The sequence below is a fragment of the Solanum tuberosum genome, unplaced genomic scaffold (genome assembly GCF_000226075.1).
Source record: "Solanum tuberosum cultivar DM 1-3 516 R44 unplaced genomic scaffold, SolTub_3.0 scf00010, whole genome shotgun sequence".
NCBI classification, from domain to species: Eukaryota; Viridiplantae; Streptophyta; class Magnoliopsida; order Solanales; family Solanaceae; genus Solanum; species Solanum tuberosum.
The window spans coordinates 1,437,022-1,464,575 of record NW_006238936.1 but is presented as its reverse complement, the minus strand read 5'-3'; the positions used below and the strand labels follow the sequence as shown (position 1 = coordinate 1,464,575).

Below are 27,554 nucleotides of genomic sequence, written 5' to 3'. Positions count from 1 at the left end.
TCAAAGCTGAAGAGTTGAGCGAGGCATAATTGGAGCTAACTTTGAAAAATATATCTGTACTAATCTGGAAGGATTTTGGCCGTGATTTTTACAACGTTGTACGTTTATGATTTATGCTTCCAATGCACCAAGAATCACATCATTTAGATGCTTCTACGCCGAGTTATTGATTTTCTTCCAAAGTTGATCAAAACTGAAGAGTTGAGCGAGGCAGAATTGGAGCTAACTTTGAAAAATATATCTGTACTAGTCTGGAAGGATTTTGGCCGTGATTTTTACAACGTTGTACGTCTATGATTTATGCTTCCAATGCACCAAGAATCACATCATTAGATGCTTCTACGCCGAGTTATTGATTTTCTTCCAAAGTTGATCAAAACTGAAGAGTTGAGCGAGGCAGAATTGGAGCTAACTTTGAAAAATATATCTGTACTAGTCTGGAAGGATTTTGGCCGTGATTTTTACATATATTGTACTTCTATGAGTTATTCTTCCAATGAAACAAGAATCACATTATTTCGATGCTCCTACGCCGAGTTATTGATTTTCTCCCAAAGTTGTTCAAAGCTGAAAAGTCGAGTGAGGCAGAATTCGAGTTAACTTTGAAAAATATATCTGTACTAATCTGGAAAGATTTTGGCCGTGACTTTTACATATGTTGTACATCTAGGAGCAGGGGCGTAGCTACCCTATAGTGAGGGTGTCCAATTGGACACCCTTCGTCGAAAAATAATACCGTATATATAAGTAAAATGATACATAAAATGATTAAATAACATATTTTGGACACCCTTTACAGAACAGGGTGTTGTAGTCTAGAGATTTTAGATGCCTTGAAAGAGCCCTAAGTGCTCGTATCTCACTAGTAACAAATTTTTCCCCATTTTTTGAACACTCTTTGTGAAATTTCTGACTCCATCATTGTCTAGGAGTTATGCTTCCAATGGAACAAGAATCACATCATGTCGAGGCTCCTGCGCTGAGTGATTGATTTTCTCCCAAAGTTGCTCAAAGCTGAAGAGTTGAGCGAGGCAGAATCGTGAGCTGACTTTGAAGCGATATCTGTACCAATCCACAAAGTCTTTGGCCGTGATTTTTACATATTATGTAGTTCTTCGAGTCGTCTTTCCAACGGAAAAAGAAAATCGTGATTTCAATACTCCTACTTTGAGTTATGAATTTTCTACCATAATCGTGCAAAGTTGCGAAACAAAGATATCAAAATTCAAAAGCAACTTCAGAATTTAATTCTGAACAATGTGGAAGAAATTTTGATATGAAACTTAAGGTCTTCTCCAAATTGAAAGGAAGATGTCAGTCCACACTATAGCCTGAACAATGAGATTATCCGCAATCTAGTTCGTTGATGTTTGGAGGCCTACACCAAGTGCTTCTCTTGCCATCCTCACGCCGGGTGCTTTTTCGTTGGAAATGAAATGAAAGTACTCCAAATGTTTCTCTGGACGAGCCGCAAAAAGGGGATGAAAATGGAGGGGGCAAGTTCTCTTTACCAAGGCTGCAAGGAAGGTGAATGTCTCGAGTGAGTTTTCTGCCAACATTACTAGGATGAGATGAGTGGCTCCACCCCAATTACATGAACAACTCGTGCAACTTCTAAGTGATTTAGGCTCTTTCGGAAACCTAAAAATAAAAAATAAAAAAATAATAATATTGGAGTCATCGGTGCCAACTGCACGAAGTTTTCAATTTTTCTTGATTGATCTACTTCTGATAACACATGTAGTAAGTGCATGACCCTTCAATATGTCATGACAAACATGAGCAACAACACAACAATCTTGTCCGACATACCGGTGCCAATAGCACGAAGCTTTGAATTACGGCCAAATTGGATCTTGAACATCAATCTTCCGTGTTTAAGAAACATGTCAATGCATAATTAAAGATGCAACCACAGCCATTACCTGCAAGAAAGAGAAACAAGAAAATCTAAAAGACACAAACCCGTGAGGAAAACGGCAAAATTTGAAGACCAACTTCAAAAAAATAAAAATAAAAATAATAATAATCATTTTCTGTCAATTCAAGAAGCGTTTGAGGTGGGTTTTTGGATATGCCACAGTAATACGAGTCTATTTTCTTAAGAATCAACCCGCTCTTCATTTGAAAGCTTCTACACAAAGAAAATGATGTTTTGGCGGGACTGTCCTTAGCTGTGAGAAGAACTGCCAGATTTGGGGTCCAACTTTAAAATTTGATTCCCGTCGATACGGAAGGTTTCTAGCATTGATATGTAGAATTACTAGAAGTCTAGTTTCTCCAGAATCAAGCCGCTCATCGTTCGAATGCTCCTACACCAAGAAAATGGTATTTTGGTGAGATTGCGCATAGCTGTGAGAAGAACTGCCAGATTCGGGGTCCAACTTCAAAATTTGAATCCCGTCGATCCGGAAAGTTTCTAATGTTGATTTTTGGATATGTCGTAGTACTAGAAGTCTAGTTTCTCCAGATTCAACCGCTCATCGTTTGAGTGCTCCTGCACTAAGAAAATGATGTTTTGGCGAGATTGCGCATAGCTGTGAGAAGAACTGCCAGATTTGGGTCCAACTTCAAAATTTGAATCCCGTCGATCCGGAAAGTTTCTAATGTTGAGTTTCGGATATGTCGCAGTACTAGAAGTCTAGTTTCTCCAGAATCAAGTCGCTCATCGTTTGAATGCTCCTACACCAAGAAAATAATGTTTTGGCGAGATCGCGCATAGCTGTGAAAAGAACTGCCAGATTTGGGATCCGACTTCAGAATTTAATTGCCATCAATCTGGAAGGTTTTTAACGTTGATTTTTTTCAATCTGGAAGGTTTTTAACGTTGATTTTTGGATATGTCGTAGTACTAGAAGTCTAGTTTCTCCAGAATCAAGTCTCTCATCATTTGAATCCTCCTACACCAAGAAAAAGAAAATTTTGGTGAGATTGCACATAATTAATAGAAGAATTGTCAGAGTTGAAGACCAACTTCAAAGATTGATTCCTGTTAATCCCAAAGGTGTTTAATGCTGATTTTTGGATAGGTCGCAGTACTACAAATCTCGTTTCTTCCAAACTAAGCCGCTCGTCATTTGGTCATTTCTACACTAAGAAAACGAGATTTTGGTGGGACTGCACGAAATTGAGAAAAGAAGACACCAAATTTAGAGTTCCACGTTGATTTGGTTATGAGAATTTTTTTTCTCCAATGATTCTCTGATCAATCCTTTGTACTTGGAGATTCTTATATAGAAGTTCCTTTGAACAATTTTCATTTCTTGTACAAGGAAAGCTTTGGTAATATTGGAAGAAGGAAATCATATCAATTCTTACTCATCTGAATGGAAGTTGCTAGCACTTCAAAGGAAAACAATAAGTCTTGAGATTTCAAGAATGATTCTTACAAAATCAAGCAAAGGAAAGAAAATTTGTTTCCAAGTTGAAGGTTTGCGAAAAAAGAAGCAAATCAAGTTATGTTCTTTTATTTAGAATCCAACTTTGGGGACTTGTGTGACACTCTTAAGTATTGGTGTCCAAATTTGTATTCAAGTCTATGGCGAAAGTTTTTTTGACCTTAAAATTCATATAACTTTGTCACATTGATTTGCTTATCCTTCTCGAGAGAGAACTCTCCATATCATCCCTCGAATGGATTGAAATGACAAAAGCCCTTAGGAGCACATCGAAATGAGATTGCACATGACCGTACCATACAACTGTTTCATCGCAAGAAACATAGTTAAGCAAATGTCTTAAGAGTGATATTGTTGGATTCATGAAGACTCCAACTCTTGTCGTCAAATTCGGCAAGCCTACACGTAGAGAAGTCTCAAAAAATGAAAACACATTCATGAATACTTCAACTCTCGTCGTCAAATTCGACAAGCCTACACGTTGAAAAGTCTCGAAAAAAATGAATACGCATTCATGAAGACTTCAACTCTCGTCGTCAAATTCGGCAGGTCTGCACGTTGATAAGTTTCAAAAAATGAAAACACATTCATGAATACTTCAACTCTCGTCGTCAAATTCGACAAGCCTACACGTTGAAAAGTCTCGAAAAAAATGAATACGCATTCATGAAGACTTCAACTTTCGTCGTTAAAATTCGGCAAGCATACACGTCGACAAGTCTCAAAAAATGAAAGCACATTCATGAATACTTCAAGTTTTGTCGCCAAACTTCGGCAAGCCTACACGTCGACAAGTCTAGAAGTAAGGGGCATTTGTAGACACATAAATTGTATTGGGTTAAATTCATACAAAATTTGAATTAAATTCATGTTCGTTTGGGCTGAATGATTAATTTGGGCTTTACAAATAAATAAGTCCATTTTATTAAATTCAAATCCAAGGTTCATTTCACCTTGAAGCCCAAACTCATGCCACGTGTCACGGTGACTAGGCATCCAAGACCAACAAGGTGACGCCACGTGTCCAAATGAGGTGGTAGTCCCAGTCAAATGCAAGAACCAATCACAATCCGCCAAGTGTCAAAATGACATCCTTTGGCCAATTACAAGCAACCTTGTCCACCCCCTACAACTATAAATAGGGGATGGACATGACATTCTAATGGGGATCAAGATAACTCTTCAACAAGCATTCTGCAAGTGGAGGAAGCTACACCATCAACTACATAGCTCTTTGAAGGAGTCATCAACGGAGTTCTTCCCGGAGATCGACTTGAAACGACGAAGCGCTTTCCGACGTTCCCGGAGATCGACAACATCTCAAGGAGGTCTACATCATCCAATATTTCGAGAAATACGCTACTGAAGGCCCTCAAATCTTGGAGAATCTTAGGAGAGAGAATCAAGAGAACAACAGAATTGTACTCACAACGATTCATCAATAAAAACAACATTTTATTTGTTTATTTATTTTGCTTGCAGTTGATTTTCAGCGCATAAGGAAATTTGTTGCGAACAGATTGATATACGGTTATGTTAAAACTTGAAGCTATATTAATTGGTTTTTTTGAATACTAATATACTAGATAATGTTTAGTGTTTATTAGGTGTAGCCATTATCACTTTATTAGCATGTAATCAACTTATAATTAACCTTCCTTTTTATTTTTATTTTTTGGAATTATTGGTACATGTCTATTCTTTCAACTTGAATTGATCGATTATGGGTCCAAATTTCGATAAAGGGAAAAAAATATTAGGTGATTTGTTTCTATTTGTTTTAGTTTCGATAGATAGAGTTATCTAGTATTGTTGGTGATAGAAAGTAACAAGTATAATATATGCTATAGAAATAATCAAAATGCGCGGAAGCTAATTCGGTATTTTTTTAAAAAAAAAGATCAATTATTCCATGATTTGGTGCATGTTTACTGGCTTTGGAAGGCTAGCTACGCAACCCCTCTAAAAGTTCAAAAATAAATCAGCTTTAAAAAAAAAGAGACATAAACATCAAGAAAATGATTTTTTTTTAAAAAGAAAGAGAGAAAAAAACAGACCCTATGTTTGGGATATGTTCAAAATGGTTTTTTAAATATATGATTGAGCAATTTTGATTCTTTAAATTTGTCACGGTTATCATATGTTTGATCTAAATGAAATAATTTAACCTTATCTGATCGTCAGATTTAACAATACATATTATAAGGAAAGATTTAACACATAAACTTATATTTATAGTCGTAGTTTTTACAATTTCTGTAATTTTCGCTGAGCAAGATGCAAATTTTGTAAGAAGGAATTATCTATTTTTGATGTTTGGTGCAATTTTTGGATTGTACTTTTAAAGAATTGACAAGACTTTACGGTGTTTCTGATTTTTTGTTCTCTCCCATAACATAAAATATCCACATTTTAAAAAATATTGAAGCAAAACATAAGTGCTCATTTTTATAAATTTAGAAGACCGATGTATTTAAGGCCCGAAAAAAGGAAGCGACTTTTCCCGGAAGAGCAGAGGGGACAGTCTTTGGCCCAGGTAAAATAAAACCAGGCCTCCCCTTATCATTTTAAACCTAGCCATAAACATAAGGAATCAAATTTGTCATTTTATCTTCATCATTACAAAAATTATTTTTATTTTGCTTTTAAAAAAAATAAATTAATTGTTTTTCGTTGAATTGTGTGTTCCTATTAAATTTTTTTCATGAGACTTTAATTCTTTATTGATAGCCGTACAATTATTTTATATATATGTTTGACAGAGAAAATAAATAAATCATAGGAGCATATAATGCAGTTTCCAAAAATCATAACGTGGAGATTCTTACCATGTGAATTTGTGAGTAAATTGTGCCAAGGTCTTAGGAACAAGTATCAATTGATTGATTTTAATCTACAGCTCAATGGTCAAAACAAATAATTTAAAATTGAATCGGAATATTTAGTATAATTTCTTATATATGTAAAAAAAAGTTCGACCAAGAATAATTTTTGGACGAAAAAATATTTCAAAAATCAATTCAATATTGTATATGGTTATGTCACTGCTTTTAAATATTCTTATGTCATAATATTTCAGTTACTATAAAAGTATAAATATTCTTATAATATTTGGATGACTATAAAGTATATATTAATAAGAAGAAAATGAAAAGCTAAAATTAATTAAATTTAATTATAATTTTTTTTTTAAAAAAGGTGAAGTGGCTGTGTGCACCACCTTTCATTGTAAACATCTTCTGGCACAAGCATGCCACTGTCTCCCCTTTTTAATGATTTATTATATTTATATTATTATTATTTCTGTGATGTAATAAATAATTTAATAATCATAATAATAATAATAATAATAACAATATTCGTGATCTCAAAGCTCACTATTTGTTCACCCAATGCCACTAAATGCAGCTTCAGATATAAAATATTTTTTTCTAAATATAAAAAATGGTGTATTGTTTATAATAAAATATTTTGTAGTGGTAAAATTTTAATAGGAGTAATATCTATATTCATCAAAGAATAAAAATGATTTTATTTTGAGGATGAAAAGGAAAAGAGTTGACTTTTGCCTGAGAAATTTCAATAACAGCTAATGATTCCAATGTCCTTTTTCATTATTGGTGTTTGAATTTATGAGTGTTTAACGGTGAGATTTTGGTGATATTTATACTAAATCATATAGGAGTAGTAATTAATTTGAGAAAAAAACTCCAAATACTGCATTATTTTCAAACTAATCCTATTTCTTTTTTATGTATGGACCACTAATAATTCACAATTTGTAAAGTGTATACTCATCGTTCAACCTCAATCTCTATTTTTTCTTTTAATAGAGAAAAAAATAAATTTTGAATCAGTCTTGAATAATGTTAGTAAGTAAGAGACCCCATTAAATTTATTAAATTTATATGCAGTTTTCATGTTGATTGTTGGCTATAAGCCTTTAATTAAGCGTTAATAATGATAATCTCTTTAAATTTTGAATTTATCTCTATTCTATTGTTGCGACTTATTTAATTAAATTGTGTGTATATATATCTAATAGCGGACTGGTTTGGATCTTTTCTCAATTAATTTAGTGGCAATCAAATACTCCTCCTTTCATGTTACTTATCCATGTAGGTCTAACACATTTTTTAACAATTTTTTTAATTAATGATGTATTTTACTAAACTAATTTTGTTAATTATATTTTGAAATTATAAATTTGACTAGTACTATTTTAAGACCAATAGAGAAAAATTTAATTAAACTCTCTCGATTTGTTAAAATAGACAAGTAAAAAAGAAATATCTATTATTGATACAAAATCAAATAAAATGAAACGAAGAGAGTATATATTAATCACGTACTATTATTTAGTAGTCAAGTGACATGATTATTTTATTTTTAAAAAAAAGTAAAATTTAAAATCTATAGTTTAAAATAGGTCATATATATTTGTTTGTCTATAAATCATTTCATTAAGATTAAAATTATTAATAAATATTTAATATATCATTTTTTTAGAAGGACTAAAAAAACCAGTTATACAAATTGAGACAAAAGAAATATGTAATAATATCTAGATAACTTATTGAGTTATTGTACTTCATTCGAAAAAGATAGCAAATATTTTCATAGGTGAAGCTAGAATTTTAAGTTTATGAGTTCTGAATTTTGTAATGATAATTTCAAGTGTTAATCACTTGGTTCTAAACATAATATTCAGGTAGGGAAGCTGAAAGTTCGGGTACTAATTCGGTCGAATTCAGTAATTTTTATTTAAATAATGTATTTGTAATACTCTTAAACTATGTGAAAGGAACAAAAATGCCCTAGCCGTAAAAACTTTGGTCCAAAAATGCTCCTATAGTTACTAAATGGGTCAAAATGTCATTTTCCGAATAGATATATTATTATTTTTCTTTTAAAACACATCTTCTTCCTAATTAAAATATAATTGAAGAACCATGTTCTTGTTTTCTTTCTTTTAAAATTACTTTAACAAATAAAAATGTAAGAATTTTTTTCTTCTTCTTAATCTCATTTTATCAATTAAAATAGAATAACTTCATGTACCATTTCGACGGATATATAAGATCATAGTATATCTATCATTAATTTATATTTATATAACGATAAAAAATAATTATAATAAAATAAGAAATATATTCATTTTTTATTTTATTTTCTGAATTGAAATAAGATAAACATTTGCTAATTTAAAAAAATATGTTAAAAAGAATATAACAATATTATTTGAAAACTGAGTATTTTTGACTTATTAAATAACAATAAAGATATTTTTGGATCAAATTATAAACGGAGGAGACTTTATATTCCTTTTGCATAGTTTAAGAGTATTTTTTGAACTTTTTTCCCTAATTTTTATATACTCTATCTCACTCTAATTTTCGCCAAACATTCCAAAGGATAAGCTCTAACTCTAATCAATGACAGAAGCTAAAAGTGAGTTGCCGGAGGTAATAGTGGTGGGGCAGCCAACGATTTTTAAATTCTACGATGAAGAGTTATCGAAAAAATTTAGAATGTTGAAATCATGGGAATCTTCACTTTCATTGGAGAATTATATTTGTAAACATGCTCAATCTGTAAAAGCAATGATTTGCTCTCCTAAACATATCGGCAGCCAGATTTCTTCCTCCGTGTTCCGCCTCTTACCGTCACTCCGACTTATCGTCACCACCAGCACTGGGCTTGACCATATTGATCTGGTTGAGTGTCGCCGCCGCGGAATCTCCATTGCTAGCGCCTCAACTCTTTTCTCTGAAGATGTTGCTGATTTTGCTGTTGGATTGTTGATTGATGTTGTTAGAAGGATTTCTGCTGCAGATCGGTTTGTTAAGAATGGACTTTGGCCACTTCAGGGCCAATTCCCACTCGGCTCAAAGGTACGAATGCCATGGTTTTTCTGATCTGATTTTACTTGTTTTTCATTAGAAATCATTTGTGAATACTTGTCCTCTTTTAATGTTTAGAGTTCAATTTACTCATGATATCTCAGCCTCAGAATTTAGGGACCTTTCCTCATCCTTATAGTGTCAGAGTTGAGGAAAAGTTTGGAGATCTCTATTCTCAAAGTTAAATACAAGAGCATTCACAATGTAATACTTTTGTTTATAGAGAGATTTTATCTCTACAATTTTATGTTTTTTATTAAGTAGTTTTTAATATGTAGGCCCGTTGATCAAATTTCATATAATAATATTTTGATTTTTAGTTTAAGTTTTTGTTATCTAATTTATCAATATAATGATTTGCAATTGTAAGCTTCCGCATGATGTCCTAATCACTTTCCAACCCAACACTATGCTGTAGGATTGCAAGCTCAGCCATCAATTGTCCTTGGGTTCATGTCAACCCTTAGTTGGCTACTAGGACTACAACACACCACCTTACTAAATAAAAAATTGACATTTATGTACAATGTAATTTTCTGTGTCAAGCGAGTTGGTAGCAAATTTTTTGTGGATTTTGCATTACGAAATGCGTATTCTTGACGATGGCAGGTGGGAAGCAGGAAAGTTGGAATTGTTGGGCTAGGAAGCATAGGTCTAAAAGTTGCAGAAAGGCTTGAAGGATTTGGCTGCACTATATCATACCAATCGAGGAACAAAAAGCCTGTTTCTTACCCTTTCTATCTTGACGTTTATGAACTAGCAACCAACTGTGATGTCCTAGTCATTTGTTGTGCATTGACAGACCAAACCCACCACTTGATCAATAAGGAGATTCTACTGGCACTGGGAAAGAGAGGAGTAGTGATTAATATTGCACGAGGAGCCATAATCAATGAGATGGAATTGGTACAATGTTTAGAGCAAGGAGAGATTGCAGGTGCTGGGTTGGATGTTTTCCAAAATGAACCTAATGTTCCTAAAGAGCTCCTTTCATTGGATAACGTTGTGCTCACACGACATATTGCTGCTCTTACTGAGGATTCTATTAGAGCTATATATGAACTCGTCTGCGGAAATCTTGAAGCTTTGTTCTTTAACAAAGCTTTGATCACTCCTCTTTTGGATCAATATGTTTATCAAGGTTGAAAATCATTGTTATATTTTGATATTTATCCACTTCTCATTCTGGATTTTGTCCCGTTTGAGAAGATCAATTATCGGAATTTATTCTGTTTGATTTCAGTATTTGAGTTTCATTTTCAGCGTGTGGTTTCTCTGGTGTGGTGTTAAAGGGTTTCTTCGGAGTATTTTTTGGTTGATTATGATTACATGTAGCCTCTTCTCCTTTCCTCAATTTCTCTTTTACTATTGTGTACTCTCCTATTTTTTTCTTCTTCATGTGTAGTAATATTTGTGGCCGTATTTACTTTGTATCATTCAGCTATTTGGTTATTATATTTTTCTTGCAGTATAATCTTGCTTCGATAACATTTCTTTTGATTCGAGTGCAACATCAACGATCCAACTTGTGAAGTTGTTTTTAAGTTGTTGTATTATCGTTGCATGCACATCTTCCTACTGCCACAAGTTACAAATGTTTTACACAATTTTTTCACTACAACATGTCTGTTTTTTTAATCTAATCTGTAATTCTAGTGGCTTTTATGAAAGTTACAAACAAGTATCGTCATCTTTGTTTTATATATATTAACAGGGGCAGACCTAGGTATATCCGTGGGGGTTCCACGGCACCAGTGATGTAGGTCGAAATTCTATTTATATATGTATAATATATATGATAAATAATAAACTTGCCACCCATATATCAAACGGATGGCATGGTGCCACTGGTGGCAGGTTGAGATTATTAGCCCAGCTATTGCTGATATTATTTTTGGGGTTGAGTTAGCCCAGCTATGTTAATCCTGGATGATTGCATTTTGATTTTATTTTTTTATGTTGCAAAAAATGGAATCCCCCGCAAGGATTCGAACCCTCAACATTGCTGATATTAAAAACTACCATTGGGCTGAGGCACAACATGTTGGATTGTGCTGTAATAAATAATATAACCAGCATACATTAACATGTTGTACAACTTCCTAATTTGTGTTTCGTCGACTTCTTTTTCCCTCTTTTTAATTTTAAACATAAAAATATAATTCTTATCATTTCAATTTATGTGATATACTTTCTTTTTTAGATTATTTCAAAAAGAATATTACTTTTCTATTTTTTAGAAACAACTTTAATTTGTAATTCTCTTTTTGTTCTTAATGAAATAATTTATAATCATAATAATGACTAAGATTTGTTTTAGATATTCTCCTCCAAAATTTTCTTTTCTTTTTGTCAAATTTTTTTAAACTCGATGTGAGTTTCTCTTACACTTTATTCTATTATCCAAATCATTTGAATGCATATGAAAAAAGAAATAGTTTAGATTATGATAATTTAAATCTTATCGAGAATTAAAATTACAAAATAAAATGCATGTTGCATTAAAGGACGACATGAAAATTATACTGAAATCTCATATGATTTTGTTGGTCTTTAAAGATTTTTATTGTTGTGAGTCAAAATATTAAACATAAGACTTTCGTTTTTGTTACTAAAATTATGCATGTGAAAAAAATTCAACCACTTTATTTAAGTCATTTATATAGAGCGTGAACTATTAATAAATAATTAACTATTTCATTATTGAGTGTATTTAAATATGAAAATTCACCAAATGCAATTATAGAGGATATTGTTGAAAGTTTTTTTCTTGCACCAAGTTGTCATATTTATTTTTCTTTATAAACTGAAAAGATGAATAGCCGAAGAACAGCCCCAAGTTGTTGTTTACAGGGGCAAAATAGGCTAAATATTTGATCGATTTAATGAATACATCTATTTAAAGGCGATATGGCACCCACAACCTTTGAATCCTAAATCCGCCTTTCTATATATAGCATGTCAAAACTCAAAAACTTCATCAAAATTGACATTATTAGTTTAAGGTTATGTACAGCTTTACTTGTCTGTTTTTTTGAATTATTGCATATATTTATTAATGTAAAAAGAAAAAGTGTCATTGTCATTGCCATAACCATCTTGAAACTTCATTTAGCTAGATGTTCTTGTCATAAAAAAATGTTTTTGGCATGTGGAAGCTTTTCTTGTGAATTGCTCCAAGTCTTGATTTTACTTTCTACCTAATATTTCCCCATTTAACAACTACTTTAAATTGTTGTAATGTTAATTATATAAAATAACAAAGTAATAAAATCCTTAAATTTAACATAAATAATTTATCTTGGCAATTACATGAAAGAAATTTGATAGACATAATTTATAATGTTTTGATCTATTATTAAAAATATAAGAGTTTGAGATTTATAAACGCATCTAAGCAATTTTCATTGATTTGCTTAAGAAAACCCTTTGCAGTGATGCCTATTTTTAAGTATATGGATATTTGTTATTGCCTTTCCCCTCTTTTTCTTCTCTCTATATAAAAAATTCAAATGGATTTTAGAAATTTGACTGATTTTTTTTAAAAAGAATTAATTACGTGTTCGACTCATCATTTGCCGGACAAAGGGATTTTGTAAAATCAGATGAATTTTTGTTAACTCGATATGAATGAACTTTTTTCTCAAATGAAAATGATATAGCCAAACTTTTAACAAATGACATAAATAATTTTTTTCTAAAAGTTAAATGTTATATTAAGCATTTTCCCAAATTTTTATTACCTTTCCCTTTTTTTTTTCTATTAAAAAAAATATATGTGATATTGCGACTTGCGATGTATTGTTCTACTTCAAAAATTTAAGAGGGTTGTAAGGCAAGACAATTTTTTCACGAATAACCACTTTTTACTATTAGGAATAAAAAATTAATCGATGTTATGTTTCAAATTTCACTGATGAAAACTTTGAGATATTATTATAGTCTTACATATAAAATTTAACACTTCATAACTATGATTATTTTTCAAAGACATAACCGAATTTAATCTTTATATTAGTAAAATTCATAATGATTTCATTTCATTAAATCATACTCTGCTTGGGAGGCAACCCACGGGGGGGGGGGGGGGGGGGATCTAGTGTTATTTTTTTATTTTATGCGACATTTTAAATTTCAAAAAATAAATAATGTAAAGTCAATTTCACATTTTCAACTTAGATAAAACCGTGTTTTCTTGGAATTTATTTTTAACTAGTTTCAGTTTTCTAGATTTGAAAATTCTCTTTAAACTTTGTTGTTTCTTATCAAGTTCTTCAAAGTTATTTTTTTAATTATCTTAAAAATACAAGATAAACAATATAAAAGAGGCGAATTCAACTTAGATAAAACCGTGTTTTCTTGGAATTTATTGTTTACTAGTTTCAATTTTCTAGATTTGAAAATACTCTTTAAACTTTGTTGTTTCTTATCAAGTTCTTCAAAGTTATTTTTTTAATTATCTTAAAAATACAAGATAAACAATATAAAAGAGGCGAATTTTGCAATATGGTTCAACATTTTTCTCTTTTCTTTCTTTTCACTTTTTATTTCTTAATTCATTATTTATCATTTTTGGTGAGAAAAATAATTATATATATCAAATTTTTTATTGGAATTTTAATTAATTTATCCTTAATATTTTTTTTTTACAGTTTGTCAAAATTGCATAATGAGGAAGGTAAAAGAAGAGAAATTGAAAGTTTGTCCAGCAATACCGATTTAGGTGCTGCCCCTTTGAAAAAATTAGGTATATCCTCTAATTTCGAATTTTTATTGTTTTTGAATTATTACATACTAGGTAATTGACCTTTGCTTCGCGCGGGCATAAATATTCTCTCTAAACTTTTGAACAACCTTTCCAATGACCAGCTATTATAAGAAAGAAATTTTTTTTTAGTAAGTTTTAAGAATATTTTAATATAAATTAAATGATTTGACAGTATCACATATCTCAAGAATTGTAAATATATAATGAATGATTAAAAATATCTAGATATATAATCATTTTTATCTTTTATATAATTTATCATAATATATGTTTGATGATATAATTGTCTTGTTAAAATTGAGTGATCTTTTATGTAGCGATGAAGCATCACTTTTTCTATTTCTTTGTACATGAAAAATATAGAATCTGATAATTTTATGGTTAGAATAACTCCTTGTTAAAAAAATATGTGACAGTTTTTGAGAATCAAGATTATTCATAAATAAGTTAAGACTGTTAAAAAAATATACATTACAACAACATAAATAATTTTTTTATAGACAATCTACTTGTCTGAGGTCAAACATTCAGCTTATTGTTAGTTTGTTACTCTAACAAAATCTAAAGGAGGAGAAAAATAAATTTGAAACAACAGCAAAATAATATTATTGACCCTTTCATTCTTCATTAAAATGCTGCTCTGAAGGCCCTTCTAAATGCTTCATCAATGCGACTTTACGACTTTTTCAGAAATATGTATGTATAGTTGTTTAATTATGAAAGTACAAGTAGATCAAAATGTTGGATTCTAGACTCATGTTAAAGAAATATTCTCGAACATGAAAAAACTAAAGATGGGCCTAACCTAGATAACTCAAATGCTCAGCAACGACATGGGACATGAAGGACAAAAAATTTATGTTAATAGACATATATTTTGTAGCTTAAGATACTACTTTTATTTATAGTAGGTTTTGTTTCATATTCTTCAAATTAAGCGTGCCAAAAATATTCATAACTCACACCAAAAATATTTAGAAGAGTCGAATGAGAAGGAAAAGAAAACAATAAAAGGACGAAAGCTTTGTCCAAGTGAGATCATATGCAAACCAAACGAAAAATAGTCAATACAATTTTAAGGAGACAACAAAACAGCGAGAAAAAACATACACTAAATGAAGTAAACTATGAGATATCCAATGACGATAACAAATCATTCTAACCAGAAAACCTCCTATGTTATGAAATAACATACCTCAAAAAATTGACTAACATTTCAATGATCTTTCAATCCTTAAAGTACTCATAATACTCACTTATAAAATTTAGTAAAATAAGATAACTGACAATATAAAAGCCAAAAAATATGGGCATGTCAAAACTCAAAAACTTCATCAAAATTGACATTATTAGTTTAAGGTTATGTACAGCTTTACTTGTCTGTTTTTTTTGAATCATTGCATATATTTATTAATGTAAAAAGAAAAAGTGTCATTGTCATTGCCATAACCATCTTGAAACTTCATTTAGCTAGAGGTTCTTGTCATAAAAAAATGTTTTTGGCATGTGGAAGCTTTTCTTGTGAATTGCTCCAAGTCTTGATTTTACTTTCTACCTAATATTTCCCCATTTAACAACTACTTTAAATTGTTGTAATGTTAATTATATAAAATAACAAAGTAATAAAATCCTTAAATTTAACATAAATAATTTATCTTGGCAATTACATGAAAGAAATTTGATAGACATAATTTATAATGTTTTGATCTATTATTAAAAATATAAGAGTTTGAGATTTATAAACGCATCTAAACAATTTTCATTGATTTGCTTAAGAAAACCCTTTGCAGTGATGCCTGTTTTTAAGTATATGGATATTTGTTATTGCCTTTCCCCTCTTTTTCTTCTCTCTATATAAAAAATTCAAATGGATTTTAGAAATTTGACTGATTTTTTTTTAAAAAGAAATAATTACGTGTTCGGCTCATCATTTTCCGGACAAAAGGATTTTGTAAAATCTGATGAATTTTTGTTAACTCGATATGAATGAACTTTTTTCTCAAATGAAAATGACATAGCCAAACTTTTAACAAATGACATAAATAAATCTTTTTCTTAAAGTTTAATGTTATAATTAAGCATTTTCCCAAATTTTTATTACCTTTCCTTTTTTTTTCTTTCTATTAAAAAAATATATATGTGATATTGTGACTTGCGATGTATTGTTCTACTTCAAAAATTTAAGAGGGTTGTAAGGCAGGACAATTTTTTCACGAATAACCACTTTTTACTATTAGGAATAAAAAATTAATTGATGTTATGTTTCAAATTTCACTGATGAAACTTTGAGATATTATTATAGTCTTACATATAAAATTTAACACTTCATAACTATGATTATTTTTCAAAGACATAACCGAATTTAATCTTTATATTAGTAAAATTCATAATGATTTCATTTCATTAAATCATACTTACGTTATGCAAGACTGCCGCGCGGGGGGGGGGGGGGGGTATCTAGTGTTATGTTTTATTTTATACGACATTTTAAATTTCAAAGAATAAATAATGTATAGTCAATTTCACATTTTCAACTTAGATAAAACCGTTGTTTTCTTGGTAATTTTATTTTTTAACTTAGTTTCTAGTTTTCTAGATTTAGAAAATTCTCTTTAAACTTTGTTGTTTCTTATCAAGTTCTTCAAAGTTTTTTTTTTAATTATCTTAAAAATACAAGATAAACAATATAAAAGAGGCGAGTTTTGCAATATGGTTCAACATTTTTCTCTTTTCTTTCTTTTCACTTTTTATTTCTTAATTCATTATTTATCATTTTTGGTGAGAAAAATAATTATATATATCAATTTTTTTATTGGAATTTAATTAATTTATCCTTAATATTTTTTTTACAGTTTGCAAAATTGCATAATGAGGAAGGTAAAAGAAGAGAAATTGAAAGTTTGTCCAGAATGCAATACAGATTTAGGTGTTGCCCCTTTGCAAAAAATCAGGTATATCCTCTAATTTCGATTTTTTATTGTTTTTGAAATATTTTGAATTATTATATACTAGGTAATTGACCTGTGCTTCGCGCGGGCATAAATATTCTCTCTAAACTTTTGAACAACCTTTCCAATGACCGGCTATTATAAGAAAGAAAAAAAAAAGTAAAGTTTAGTAAGTTTTAAGAATATTTTAATATAAATTAAATGATTTGACAGTATCACATATCTCAAGAATTGTAAATATATAATGAATGATTAAAAATATCTTGATATATAATCATTTTTATCTTTATAATTTATCATAATATATGTTTGATGATATAATTGTCTTGTTAAAATGGAGTGATCTTTTATGTAGCGATAAAGCATCACTTTTTCTATTTCTTTGTACATGAAAAATATAGAATCTGATAATTTTATGGTTAGAATAACTCCTTGTTAAAAAAATATGTGACAGTTTTTGAGAATCAAGATTAGTTATAAATAAGTTAAGACTGTTAAAAAATGTACATTACAACAACATAAATATTTTTTTTTTAGACAATCTACTTGTCTGAGGTCAAACATTCAGCACATTATTGTTAGTTTGTTACTCTAACAAAATCTAAAGGAGGAGAAAATAAATTTGAAACACAGCAAATAATATTATTGACCCTTTCATTCTTCATTAAAATGCTGCTCTGAAGGCCCTTCTAAATGCTTCATTAACGCGACTTTACAACTTTTTCAGAAATATGTACGTATAATTGTTTGATTATGAAAGTACAAGTAGATCAAAATGTTGGATTCTAGACTCATGCTAAAGAAATATTCTCGAACATGAAAAAACTAAAGATGGGCCTAACCTAGATAACTCAAATTCTCAGCAACGACATGGGACATGAAGGACAAAAAATCTATGTTAATAGACATATATTTTGTAGCTTAAGATATTACTTTTATTTATAGTAGGTTTTGTTTCATATTCTTCAAATTAAGCGTGCCGAAAATATTCATAACTCACTCCAAAAATATTTAGAAAAGTCGAATGAGAAGGAAAAAAGAAAAACAATAAAAGGACGAAAGCTTTGTCCAAGTGAGATCATATACATACCAAACGAAAAATAGTCAATACAAATTTAAGGAGACAACAAAACAGCGAGAAAAAACATACATGGAGTAAACTATGAGATATCCAATGATGATAACAAATCATTCTAACTAGAAAACCTCTTATGTTTTGAAATAACATACCTCAAAAAATTGACTAACATTTCAAGGAACTTTCAATCCTTAAAGTACTCATAATACTCACTTGTAAATTTTGTAAAAATAAATAACTTACAATATAAAAGCCAAAAAATATGGGCATGTCAAAACTCAAAAACTTCATCAAAATTGACATTATTAGTTTAAGGTTATCTACAGCTTTACTTGTTTGTTTTTTTGAATTATTGCATATATTTATTAATGTAAAAAGAAAAAGTGTCATTGTCATTGCCATAACCATCTTGAAACTTCATTTAGCTAGATGTTCTTGTCATAAAAAAATGTTTTTGGCATGTGGAAGCTTTTCTTGTGAATTGCTCCAAGTCTTGATTTTACTTTCTACCTAATATTTCCCCATTTAACAACTACTTTAAATTGTTGTAATGTTAATTATATAAAATAACAAAGTAATAAAATCCTTAAATTTAACATAAATAATTTATCTTGGCAATTACATGAAAGAAATTTGATAGACATAATTTATAATGTTTTGATCTATTATTAAAAATATAAGAGTTTGAGATTTATAAACGCATCTAAACAATTTTCATTGATTTGCTTAAGAAAACCCTTTGCAGTGATGCCTGTTTTTAAGTATATGGATATTTGTTATTGCCTTTCCCCTCTTTTTCTTCTCTCTATATAAAAAATTCAAATGGATTTTAGAAATTTGACTGATTTTTTTTAAAAAGAATTAATTACGTGTTCGAATCATCATTTGCCGGACAAAAGGATTTTGTAAAATCAGATGAATTTTTGTTAATCCAATCTGAATGAACTTTTTTCTCAAATGAAAATGACATAGTCAAACTTTTAATAAATGACATAAATAAATCTTTTTCTTAAAATTTAATGTTATAATTAAGCATTTTCCCAAATTTTTATTACCTTTCCCTTTTTTTTTCTTTCTATTAAAAAAATATATATGTGATGTTGCAACTTGCGATGTATTGTTCTACTTCAAAAATTTAAGAGGGTTGTAAGGCAGGACAATTTTTTCACGAATAACCACTTTTTAGTATTAGGAATAAAAAATTAATCGATGTTATGTTTCAAATTTCACTGATGAAACTTTGAGATATTATTATAGTCTTACATATAAAATTTAACACTTCATAACTATGATTATTTTTCAAAGACATAACCGAATTTAATATTTATATTAGTAAAATTCATAACGATTTCATTTCATTAAATCATACTTACGTTTATGCAAGACTGGGGGGGGGGGGGGGATCTAGTGTTATGTTTTATTTTATACGACTCGAGAACATTTTTCAAAGAATATATAATCTAAAGTCAATTTCACATTTTCAACTTAGATAAAACCGTGTTTTCTTGGGATTTATTGTTAATCATTAATTACTTTAAAGTAAACATCAATATAGTATTTAGTTAATTTATAGAGAGAGAGAGAGAGAATCTGAGATAAAGTAACTAAGTTCGATCAAATCGTCAGCATATGAAACAAGAAGCTTCATGTATCTATTTTTCAATCTGTAATTATATTCTTTGTGTGTCATTATGTCTGTCTTAATTCTAGTCTTTTATGAAAGTTACAAACAAGCATCTTCGATTCATCTTTGTTTTATAGCATGTCAAAACTCAAAAACTTCATCAAAATTGACATTATTAGTTTAAGGTTATGTGCAGTTTTACTTTGTTTGTTTTTCTGAATTATTGCATATGTCCGACAAAGTTTATTAATTTTAAAAAAAAGAAATTTCATATCAATTACATCTGATTAATTAGGGGTGACGTTAATATTTGTGGGCTAATTGCTTATTCTCTATATACATAAACTAATTTGAATTAACGATTTTGATTTGATTTTGACAATTAACATTAGTTTATGATTTATAGTAATCAGTATTTCTTACTTGTCCATTAGTTTTATATTATGACAGTAAATTTAAGGTACTATCACCAACAAAGATTGTGGTATACTAATAATTATATTAATTTTTTTAATTAGAAATTTCGAGTTTAATAGGGACGATTAGGAAACTCTTTTTACCTCCTACTCCTAGTACTTTTCAATACAAATTCAACTTGATCAGGCCCAAAATAAATTCTAGACATAGGCTGAAAACCAAAAAAGCACTATATATCAGACAAAACATGTGAAGCTATTGAATCAACAAGCATCATATATAGCTAGGCATTCTACTAAGTATTTTTTATGCATTAATTAGTTTGTAATTTTACTTCCAAACTATTAGCAAATTCCATTCAAGTGTGACAATAATAACTAAAGTGGGAAGATTATAAATATGCATTTCTTTTGGAAACTACCCTACTACATTAAATATTTGCATCATGTTAATTAATTGGAGTTGGAGGCAACACTTTATTGTGTTTGTACTTGTAGCACCACTTATATGATTCAATGAAATTTCTTATCAAGTTTGGTCTCAATTGTCAATACTCAATACAGATAAAATGGGATTCTGAGGCTACAAAAAAAAAAAGTTTCGATGTATGTTTTTATCAGAAATCTATAGATCAAAAATTTCGATGTATATATGTTTTTATCAGAAATCTATCAAAAATTCAAAATTTTCATGTGACATGTTACGGACTAGCAATTTTTCGATAAGAACGAAATCGAAAATTTGTCACATTTTCTTGTTGTTGTAGTAATACATTTTCCAAAAGAGAGAAGGTATATATCCTTTCAGAGTGTAAAAGTCCATTGAGATCACAAAAAATCACTTAAACATAAAAGGTGGATAAGGAAGTACGTAATTAGACATAAAAGAAGACATATTTGGTCTACATCAAAAAGAGGAATATATATGCTGATCATGATTATGTTATATCAAGGTAAAAAATAGTATATCGAATCATTATATTATATTATCAAGGTATAAAAATCTAAATAAAGGAAGATGCATTTTATCTCAAGGATAACTTCCCATGCAATGTTTCTTTTTAATAGTATAATAGAATCACTTGATATTTTTGAAGTACTTGTCGTGTTTAATTTCTAACATAATTGAACCAAATTCATTATAATATAAATGATTGCTTTATTTGTCATAAACTTGCAAGATTATTATTGGCTATAGATGGACACTCCCTTGGTGCCATTTATAATAGGGCAAAACCTCAGCGATGATACTGAATCCATAAGGAGGACCGAAGGGTGGGCATAATAAAAGGACTGACAAACTTCTAAACAGTTAAGCTTATAAAAAAAGAGATGCTAGATCATAATATAGCTTAAGCAAAGAACTTTACAAGGCATAAACAAGTTCACATGAATACACAGACTTTTAACTTAATGATGACACGACTGATCAAAAGACAAATTCATGAAGCATATTTGACTAAAAGCAAACAATACGTGTCATTATTGACAACCAAACACTTGAAAGAATTAAGCATATATATCATGTATAGTTTATATAGATGGTATTGGTCAATTGGAGAATATTGTGTCACAAGAAGCAAAGTAAATGGTCCTCTTGCAAAACTTTATGTTATTTTTATGAGTCAAATTCAGATGATGGAATTGTCGAAATTTCTTGTCAATATACGACTTTATTTCTATAATTAAAAAAAAAGAAAAAAAAAAGATATATACTAGCTGCACTCTTCAAGATGCTTTCACCACAAACTTTAGCTTTTTTAACATATAAATTAAAGTTAGTCATTTCACTTCAAGTTATTTCATTAGGGTTAGACAGTTGGAATATTGAAGTTCCCACTACTTGATTGCAAAATAAAAAGCACAACTATCTAGCTAGTCTCAAACTTTGTCATTTCGAATATAAAATAGAAATGCATGTACCTACAAAAAAGATGAGATTTATAATTTATGCACTCCTTTTATCATATCCCTAATAGCAGATTGGTTACACCTACAATTCAAATGACACGGAGAGTTTCCTAATTCAAAAATATTGAATAGGAGCTAATTAAAGTCATCGTTGGATGTGGTACGATGGTCGATGGCAAAATAAGTACATTATGAGAGTTAGAGAAATGTTACACTTTAGACATAAAGTGTCCATGAACAAATAGAAAGTGAAGAATGGTCCCCTAAAGGCATTTGGCTTTTCAATATTTCTAGGACATTAAAAAAAAACTCTAATAGGCGTTTGACCATGAAAATAATTTTACTTTTAACTTGTCATAAAAAAGTGACTCTCCAATAATTAGCAAACATACTTGTCTATGATGTATATAGACTCCACATGATCATTCAATTATCCTGACCAGAGGCGGATCTACTGTAGCAGGTACGAATGATAAAAAAACTCCTAATTTTTTTCGAAATCCTATAATTACATTTAAATTTTTATTAAAGATATAAGTATTTATTGATGGGAACCCACAAACTAAATTGTTGGTTGATTTTGTGGCAATGAAGGACCCATCAAAGTTACTTTATGCTTCCCACTATGGGTTTGAATCTCTATAGGAACTTTTTTTTAACTCAACTTCTCTACTTCTGTACCTTACTTTTTTCCATCAGTTTTGTCCGATTATTATTGCATATTAATTTTTTTTTATAAGAAATTCATAAATTTAAAATTTTGAATTCGTATATGATCATTCCTCGCTTATTATATCATAAAAAAAAAAGTTGAATGTTTTGACACCACATATGGTAATACTCAACCAAAGGGACAAAGGAAAAGATGAAAAGCCACACACACATATATAATAATAGGAATAATTTTTATTTCATAAAATTGGGGGTAGGGGTTGGGGATTACAATGTGGAGAATCGAACTGTGACCAACAAGGTGAAAATTCAGGTAGCTAACCAACTGAGCTACTAAGATTATATTCCCTTGTTCTCTTCTTGTAGGTAAATTAAAGTTCAAACCTTAGCATGGTACAAATAGAAATAAAAGGACATAATATATTATTATTATTATTATTATTATTATGAGGTTTTGTGTAGAAGCCAATGCACAAAGGCATCAAGAGTATTTCTGTCAGCTCTATAATGTTTTTGAGTGAATTCAAGAAAAAGTGGCCATGTGAAATCAGGGAACTTCCTTGGTAGATTCTTAGTAATCAACTCTTTTGGTGGGCTTACTATCTTGTCCTGTTTTGGACATAGGAAAAATGCCAATGACTTCCTTGTTCTTCTACAGTTTACAATTGCTCTGTGCAAGCAACTCTTGTATGTCCCATTTGACATTACCTGATAATAATTTCACAATACAAAATTAGCCACTTTGTTACATCACAATAATTAATACATGAATAATCTTTAATGTAAACCATGAATTTGTCTTTCATGTTGTTCTTTTGGGACCATATGTACTTTCATTCTTGTTTTGTCAATGTTTATTGAGTTACAGTATTTTGTGATGTTGTGTGGTTGTGAAAGCTATAATATATATGATCCTTCCTATCCCTTTTATTTATGAATTGAACTTGATCTTAACATGGCATAGAGATAATTTTTATACTATCAGGTCACCTAAAAATAATTTTATGCAACTATTCATGATAATTACTATAGGACATATTACCTACCATAAGTACTATTAGTGACCTAGTCAGAAATTTCATCAAGAGGAATTCAATATCTATCATATAAAGAAAAAACAATTTTGACTTTATATTTTAAATGTAAGTTTTCTGACGAAGAGAATTCTGATGAACCCTCTTTGCGCGCTCCTAGCTCCACCCCTGCCACACAATATGTTAAAACATGTACAACAGTGAAATCCTTTACTTGATTTTTGTACTTACCATGAATGTATCACCAATGTTGACCACAAAAGCATTAGTATTAGTAGGAATAGAGTGCCATTTTTCATCCACAAAGACTTCAAGACCACCAACATCATCTTGATGAAGGATGGTTAATGAAGTAGGATCACAATGAGGTCCTGTCCCTAGAGTCAAATCAGGCTTTTGACAAGTTGGGTAATAATTCAATCTCATTATTGAATCATTCTCTTCAAAAAACTCTCTGAAATATGATCTTCCCACTCCAATACTCTCACCTAGTAGCTCCGCCACACTAAGGGAAAGCTTGCTCATTTCTTCACAGTATTTTTGGTACACATCCCTACAAGTAAGTAACAAACATGTACTAGTAAGAAAAGTAATTGAATTAAGGAAGTGACATGTTGGTAACTTTAACCCAACATAAAAATGTGACACATGAAAGAAGTCTCACATAATTTGTGTCAGTTACGTTATGTATGACACAATAGTGTATTAAAAGGTAGTGATTTTTGAAATATGTTTGTAACAATTATGTTCATTTATAAAGTAGGAACTTATAGAATAATAAAACTATTTTGGTTAATATTAGACCAAATTATCTTACCCAAAATGAGTGTACTCTTGTCCCATGACATTCAAGATGTAATTTTGGACTATATGATGTGAATAGGGGAACTCAGCAGAATATCTAAAAGAAAGTGTTTCTTTCCAAGGAAGATTGCGAGAGAACCTATTAGTAAAGCTACTAGCATAACCACAATAATCACCAACTTTTCTCTTTGCTTTTTCCTTTTCAACAAGGGGCTTCCCAAAGAAGAAATCCATATTCTTGTGAGCTTCATTGATGAGCTTCATATCGATGCCATGGTTAACGACAAGGAAGAATCCATGCTTTCGACATGCCTCATTGACAAGGCGAGTGGCATTGGAGACCGCGAGGGGGTCACCGGAGAGATAGCCATTCAAGTCTATTGGAGGAACATATAATAGTGGTGGTGGCTGAGGGCATGGCTTTTCATCATCTGGCCATATGAATTGTTGAGGAATGTTTGCATTGTTTTTAAGGAAATCAAACACAAGAGATGTTTCTTCATCAACTTGTGTTTCATCATGCATTGTTGTTGTTGTTGTTGTTATTGGATATGATGAAGAAATCATTGGAAGAGTGTTTGTTAAAATGAACCTTTTTTTAAGTAGTAGACCATGTTGTAACAACTATATTTATATAGAGATGTGGGGATTCTAACCGTTGGTTTTGAGGGCTTAGAGGAATCCTGGTATCTTACGTATGATGTTTATTGAATTCACATTAAATAAATAAATTTAATATAAATAAAGTACAATGAATACATCAAAATTAATGTATTTTATTAAAATATGTATCATATAAAATAAATAAATTCATTATACATAAAGTACAATGTATGTGTATGTGTATGATTCATTGTAATATAATTTTTTTGGTTAAATGATTCATGATAAAATAAATTCAAATTCAATGATTCAATGTAAAAATAAATTCATTATACATAATGTTCATTGAATTTACTCTCTAGGATGTAAAATGAATGGGGTCGGATTGAATTTGAGGGTTCAAAATAGATATGCGTTAGTAAATGAGTGGGTCGTTAATTCTTTAAAGATTTCTTAGCTTCCACTTATCATGGATTTTGAAGTGGAAACTTGAGTTTTTAAAGTTGTGATTGTTGGAACTGAAAGTTGTGTTTGTATATGCAATATTATACTTGGAAAAAAATGAACTTTTGTGAGCGAGGGTGAAATTTCTCCCAGTTGGAATTGAAAATAATTTGAAGATAAAATTTTAAAACTTGATTCAAAATATATGTTCAAACGAATATTTAAGGATAAATTCTCAAATTTTGGTTCGACATTTATGGTCAAACGCTAGCTTAGTCTGAAATGGGTTACAATAAGTCATAGTCCAACTGGCCAAGCTATTTAGCCTAAGTTAGCTCAACTTTACTTCAAACTAGACAAGTTAAAATGGATTGAGCTTTTGAGATGAATTCATTCAAACTTAAACAAATTAGAGATTATGTTTTCATCGATTAAGCTTATTACCAATAATATTTATTAGGTAAAGATTCACGTTATAAGGTCAACCTTAATGGTATATCTAAAGATATGGTAATAAGTAAAATTAGTAATGTGTAAAAATATTTAAAAGGAAGGCACATAGTCTTCTGCAACACGTTAAATTGTACAAAAAAACTATTGACGTTCATGTTAGTAGATACAAGCATTAATACAACTACAAAATAAATCCAATCTTGTCCATAATGTGGTAAGGAGAAACATATTTTCCAGAAGATGTTTTTTTCATCTTTGGTTAAACAAAAATTTTGGAAAATATTTTCTCTAGGAAAATAAGTTTTTTAAAAAATGAGAAAAATGATTTTTTATAATAGAAGTAGAAAAAATAAATTTTATAAACAAAGTAACGTTCTATGTTTATTGTATTTTCTCATCCACCCAACGTCCCCAAACTCCTTGACTATCCCACCCTCCACCTTCGAATCCCCACACCCTACCCTCTCCTATATCTATATCTGTTGCTAGATTACATATATATACTCTTAAGATGATATATTTTACTTTTTTATCGAACCCTGAAAATTTAAATAAGAAATCAACTTAATTTTCATTTTTCATAAAAAATATTCTACGTCGTTACCAAGCACACAAGTGGTAGGTAAAAAAAGACAAGTGAGTTTCATTGGAGAAATCGGCAAAGTGAAAAGTTGGAATCTAAAAGCAAGTAATATTGGTATTGCCACTGTTGCGTCGTTCTCACTAACTTGAATATTCTTCACTTGTCCATTTTCTTCACTTTTTAAGATACCCATCTAATCCCTTGATGCCCCTATCTAATCCATTCAGTTAATATGGATCACTTAATTATAAAAAAATTTACTACAACAAAAAAAACTTTTAGCGGCAATAAATATAGACATAATAAAGAGTTGCTTAAGTCTTTACCGGCATTAGTTAAGTGTCATTAGAACCAATGTCACTAAAGACTTTAGGGACATATACAAAAAGTGTTAATTGCTGCTAAAAATACATATTTAGCGGCAATTAAGCTATTATTGTTAATTAATTATCGCTAATGATAATTTTTTATGTAGTGTTTATATAGTAAAGTCATTAAATTTTATTTTTGTATTAGTAAAATCATTCAACTTAAAAATTTTATCTTTTAAAGTCGTTCAATCAAATTTATCATTAAAAATTTTCTGCAAAATAAATTACTGTTTTTATGTCATATAAACCTGAATTCCACAAATAATCTAAAAAAAAAGTCATCACCCATCGTATCCAGCCCACAAATTAAAATAATGGATTTAGCTAGATTGGCAAGTAAATATTTTCAGCGAGTATTTTAGCAAGAGATCTGCTATTTTTAGCACTTTTCTATGATTAATTGTAGTTAAATAATACAAACTTATTTTAGAAACACCTATTAAAAATGAGTATTTCAAATTTATTATCTCCTCCCCGTACCCTCAAAATCTCCACCTCCAACCTCTTGACCCTCCCCCCCCCCCTCCCCCAAAAAAAAACCCCC

General features: G+C 29.9%; 3 protein-coding genes across 4 annotated transcripts in view; 2 read left to right on the top strand and 1 right to left on the bottom strand.

Moving 5' to 3' along the window:
- LOC102603221 (glyoxylate/hydroxypyruvate reductase HPR3-like) overlaps positions 1–10,655 on the top strand; it is a 22,554-nt gene extending 11,899 nt beyond the window's left edge. Inside the window, exons 2-3 of one of the 2 annotated variants that reach the window (XM_015311552.1) lie at positions 8,829–9,292; positions 9,911–10,655. In XM_015311552.1, coding sequence (XP_015167038.1) covers positions 8,834–9,292; positions 9,911–10,447 — 996 coding nt within the window. In that variant the 5' untranslated portion in view covers positions 8,829–8,833 and the 3' untranslated portion in view covers positions 10,448–10,655. Of the gene's footprint in view, positions 1–8,789; positions 9,293–9,910 lie in introns of those variants that run through there. The other variant, XM_006339446.2, reaches the window with a different exon arrangement.
- LOC102603560 (glyoxylate/hydroxypyruvate reductase HPR3-like) overlaps positions 1–10,655 on the top strand; it is a 22,551-nt gene extending 11,896 nt beyond the window's left edge. Inside the window, exon 3 of the mRNA XM_015311558.1 lies at positions 10,443–10,655. The gene's annotated coding sequence lies outside the window, so the exon portion shown is untranslated. The remainder of the gene's footprint in view (positions 1–10,442) is intronic.
- A 12,304-nt stretch (positions 10,656–22,959) lies between these two features.
- On the bottom strand, positions 22,960–25,138 carry LOC102602881 (gibberellin 20 oxidase 1-D-like). Its single transcript, XM_006339445.2, has 3 exons — positions 24,570–25,138; positions 23,984–24,305; positions 22,960–23,426 (listed from the first exon to the last, which is right to left on the bottom strand). Exons 1-3 carry the CDS (start codon positions 25,121–25,123, stop codon positions 23,163–23,165), a joined length of 1,140 nt encoding a protein of 379 aa, XP_006339507.2. The 5' UTR covers positions 25,124–25,138; the 3' UTR covers positions 22,960–23,162.
- Positions 25,139–27,554: the final 2,416 nt, after the last annotated feature.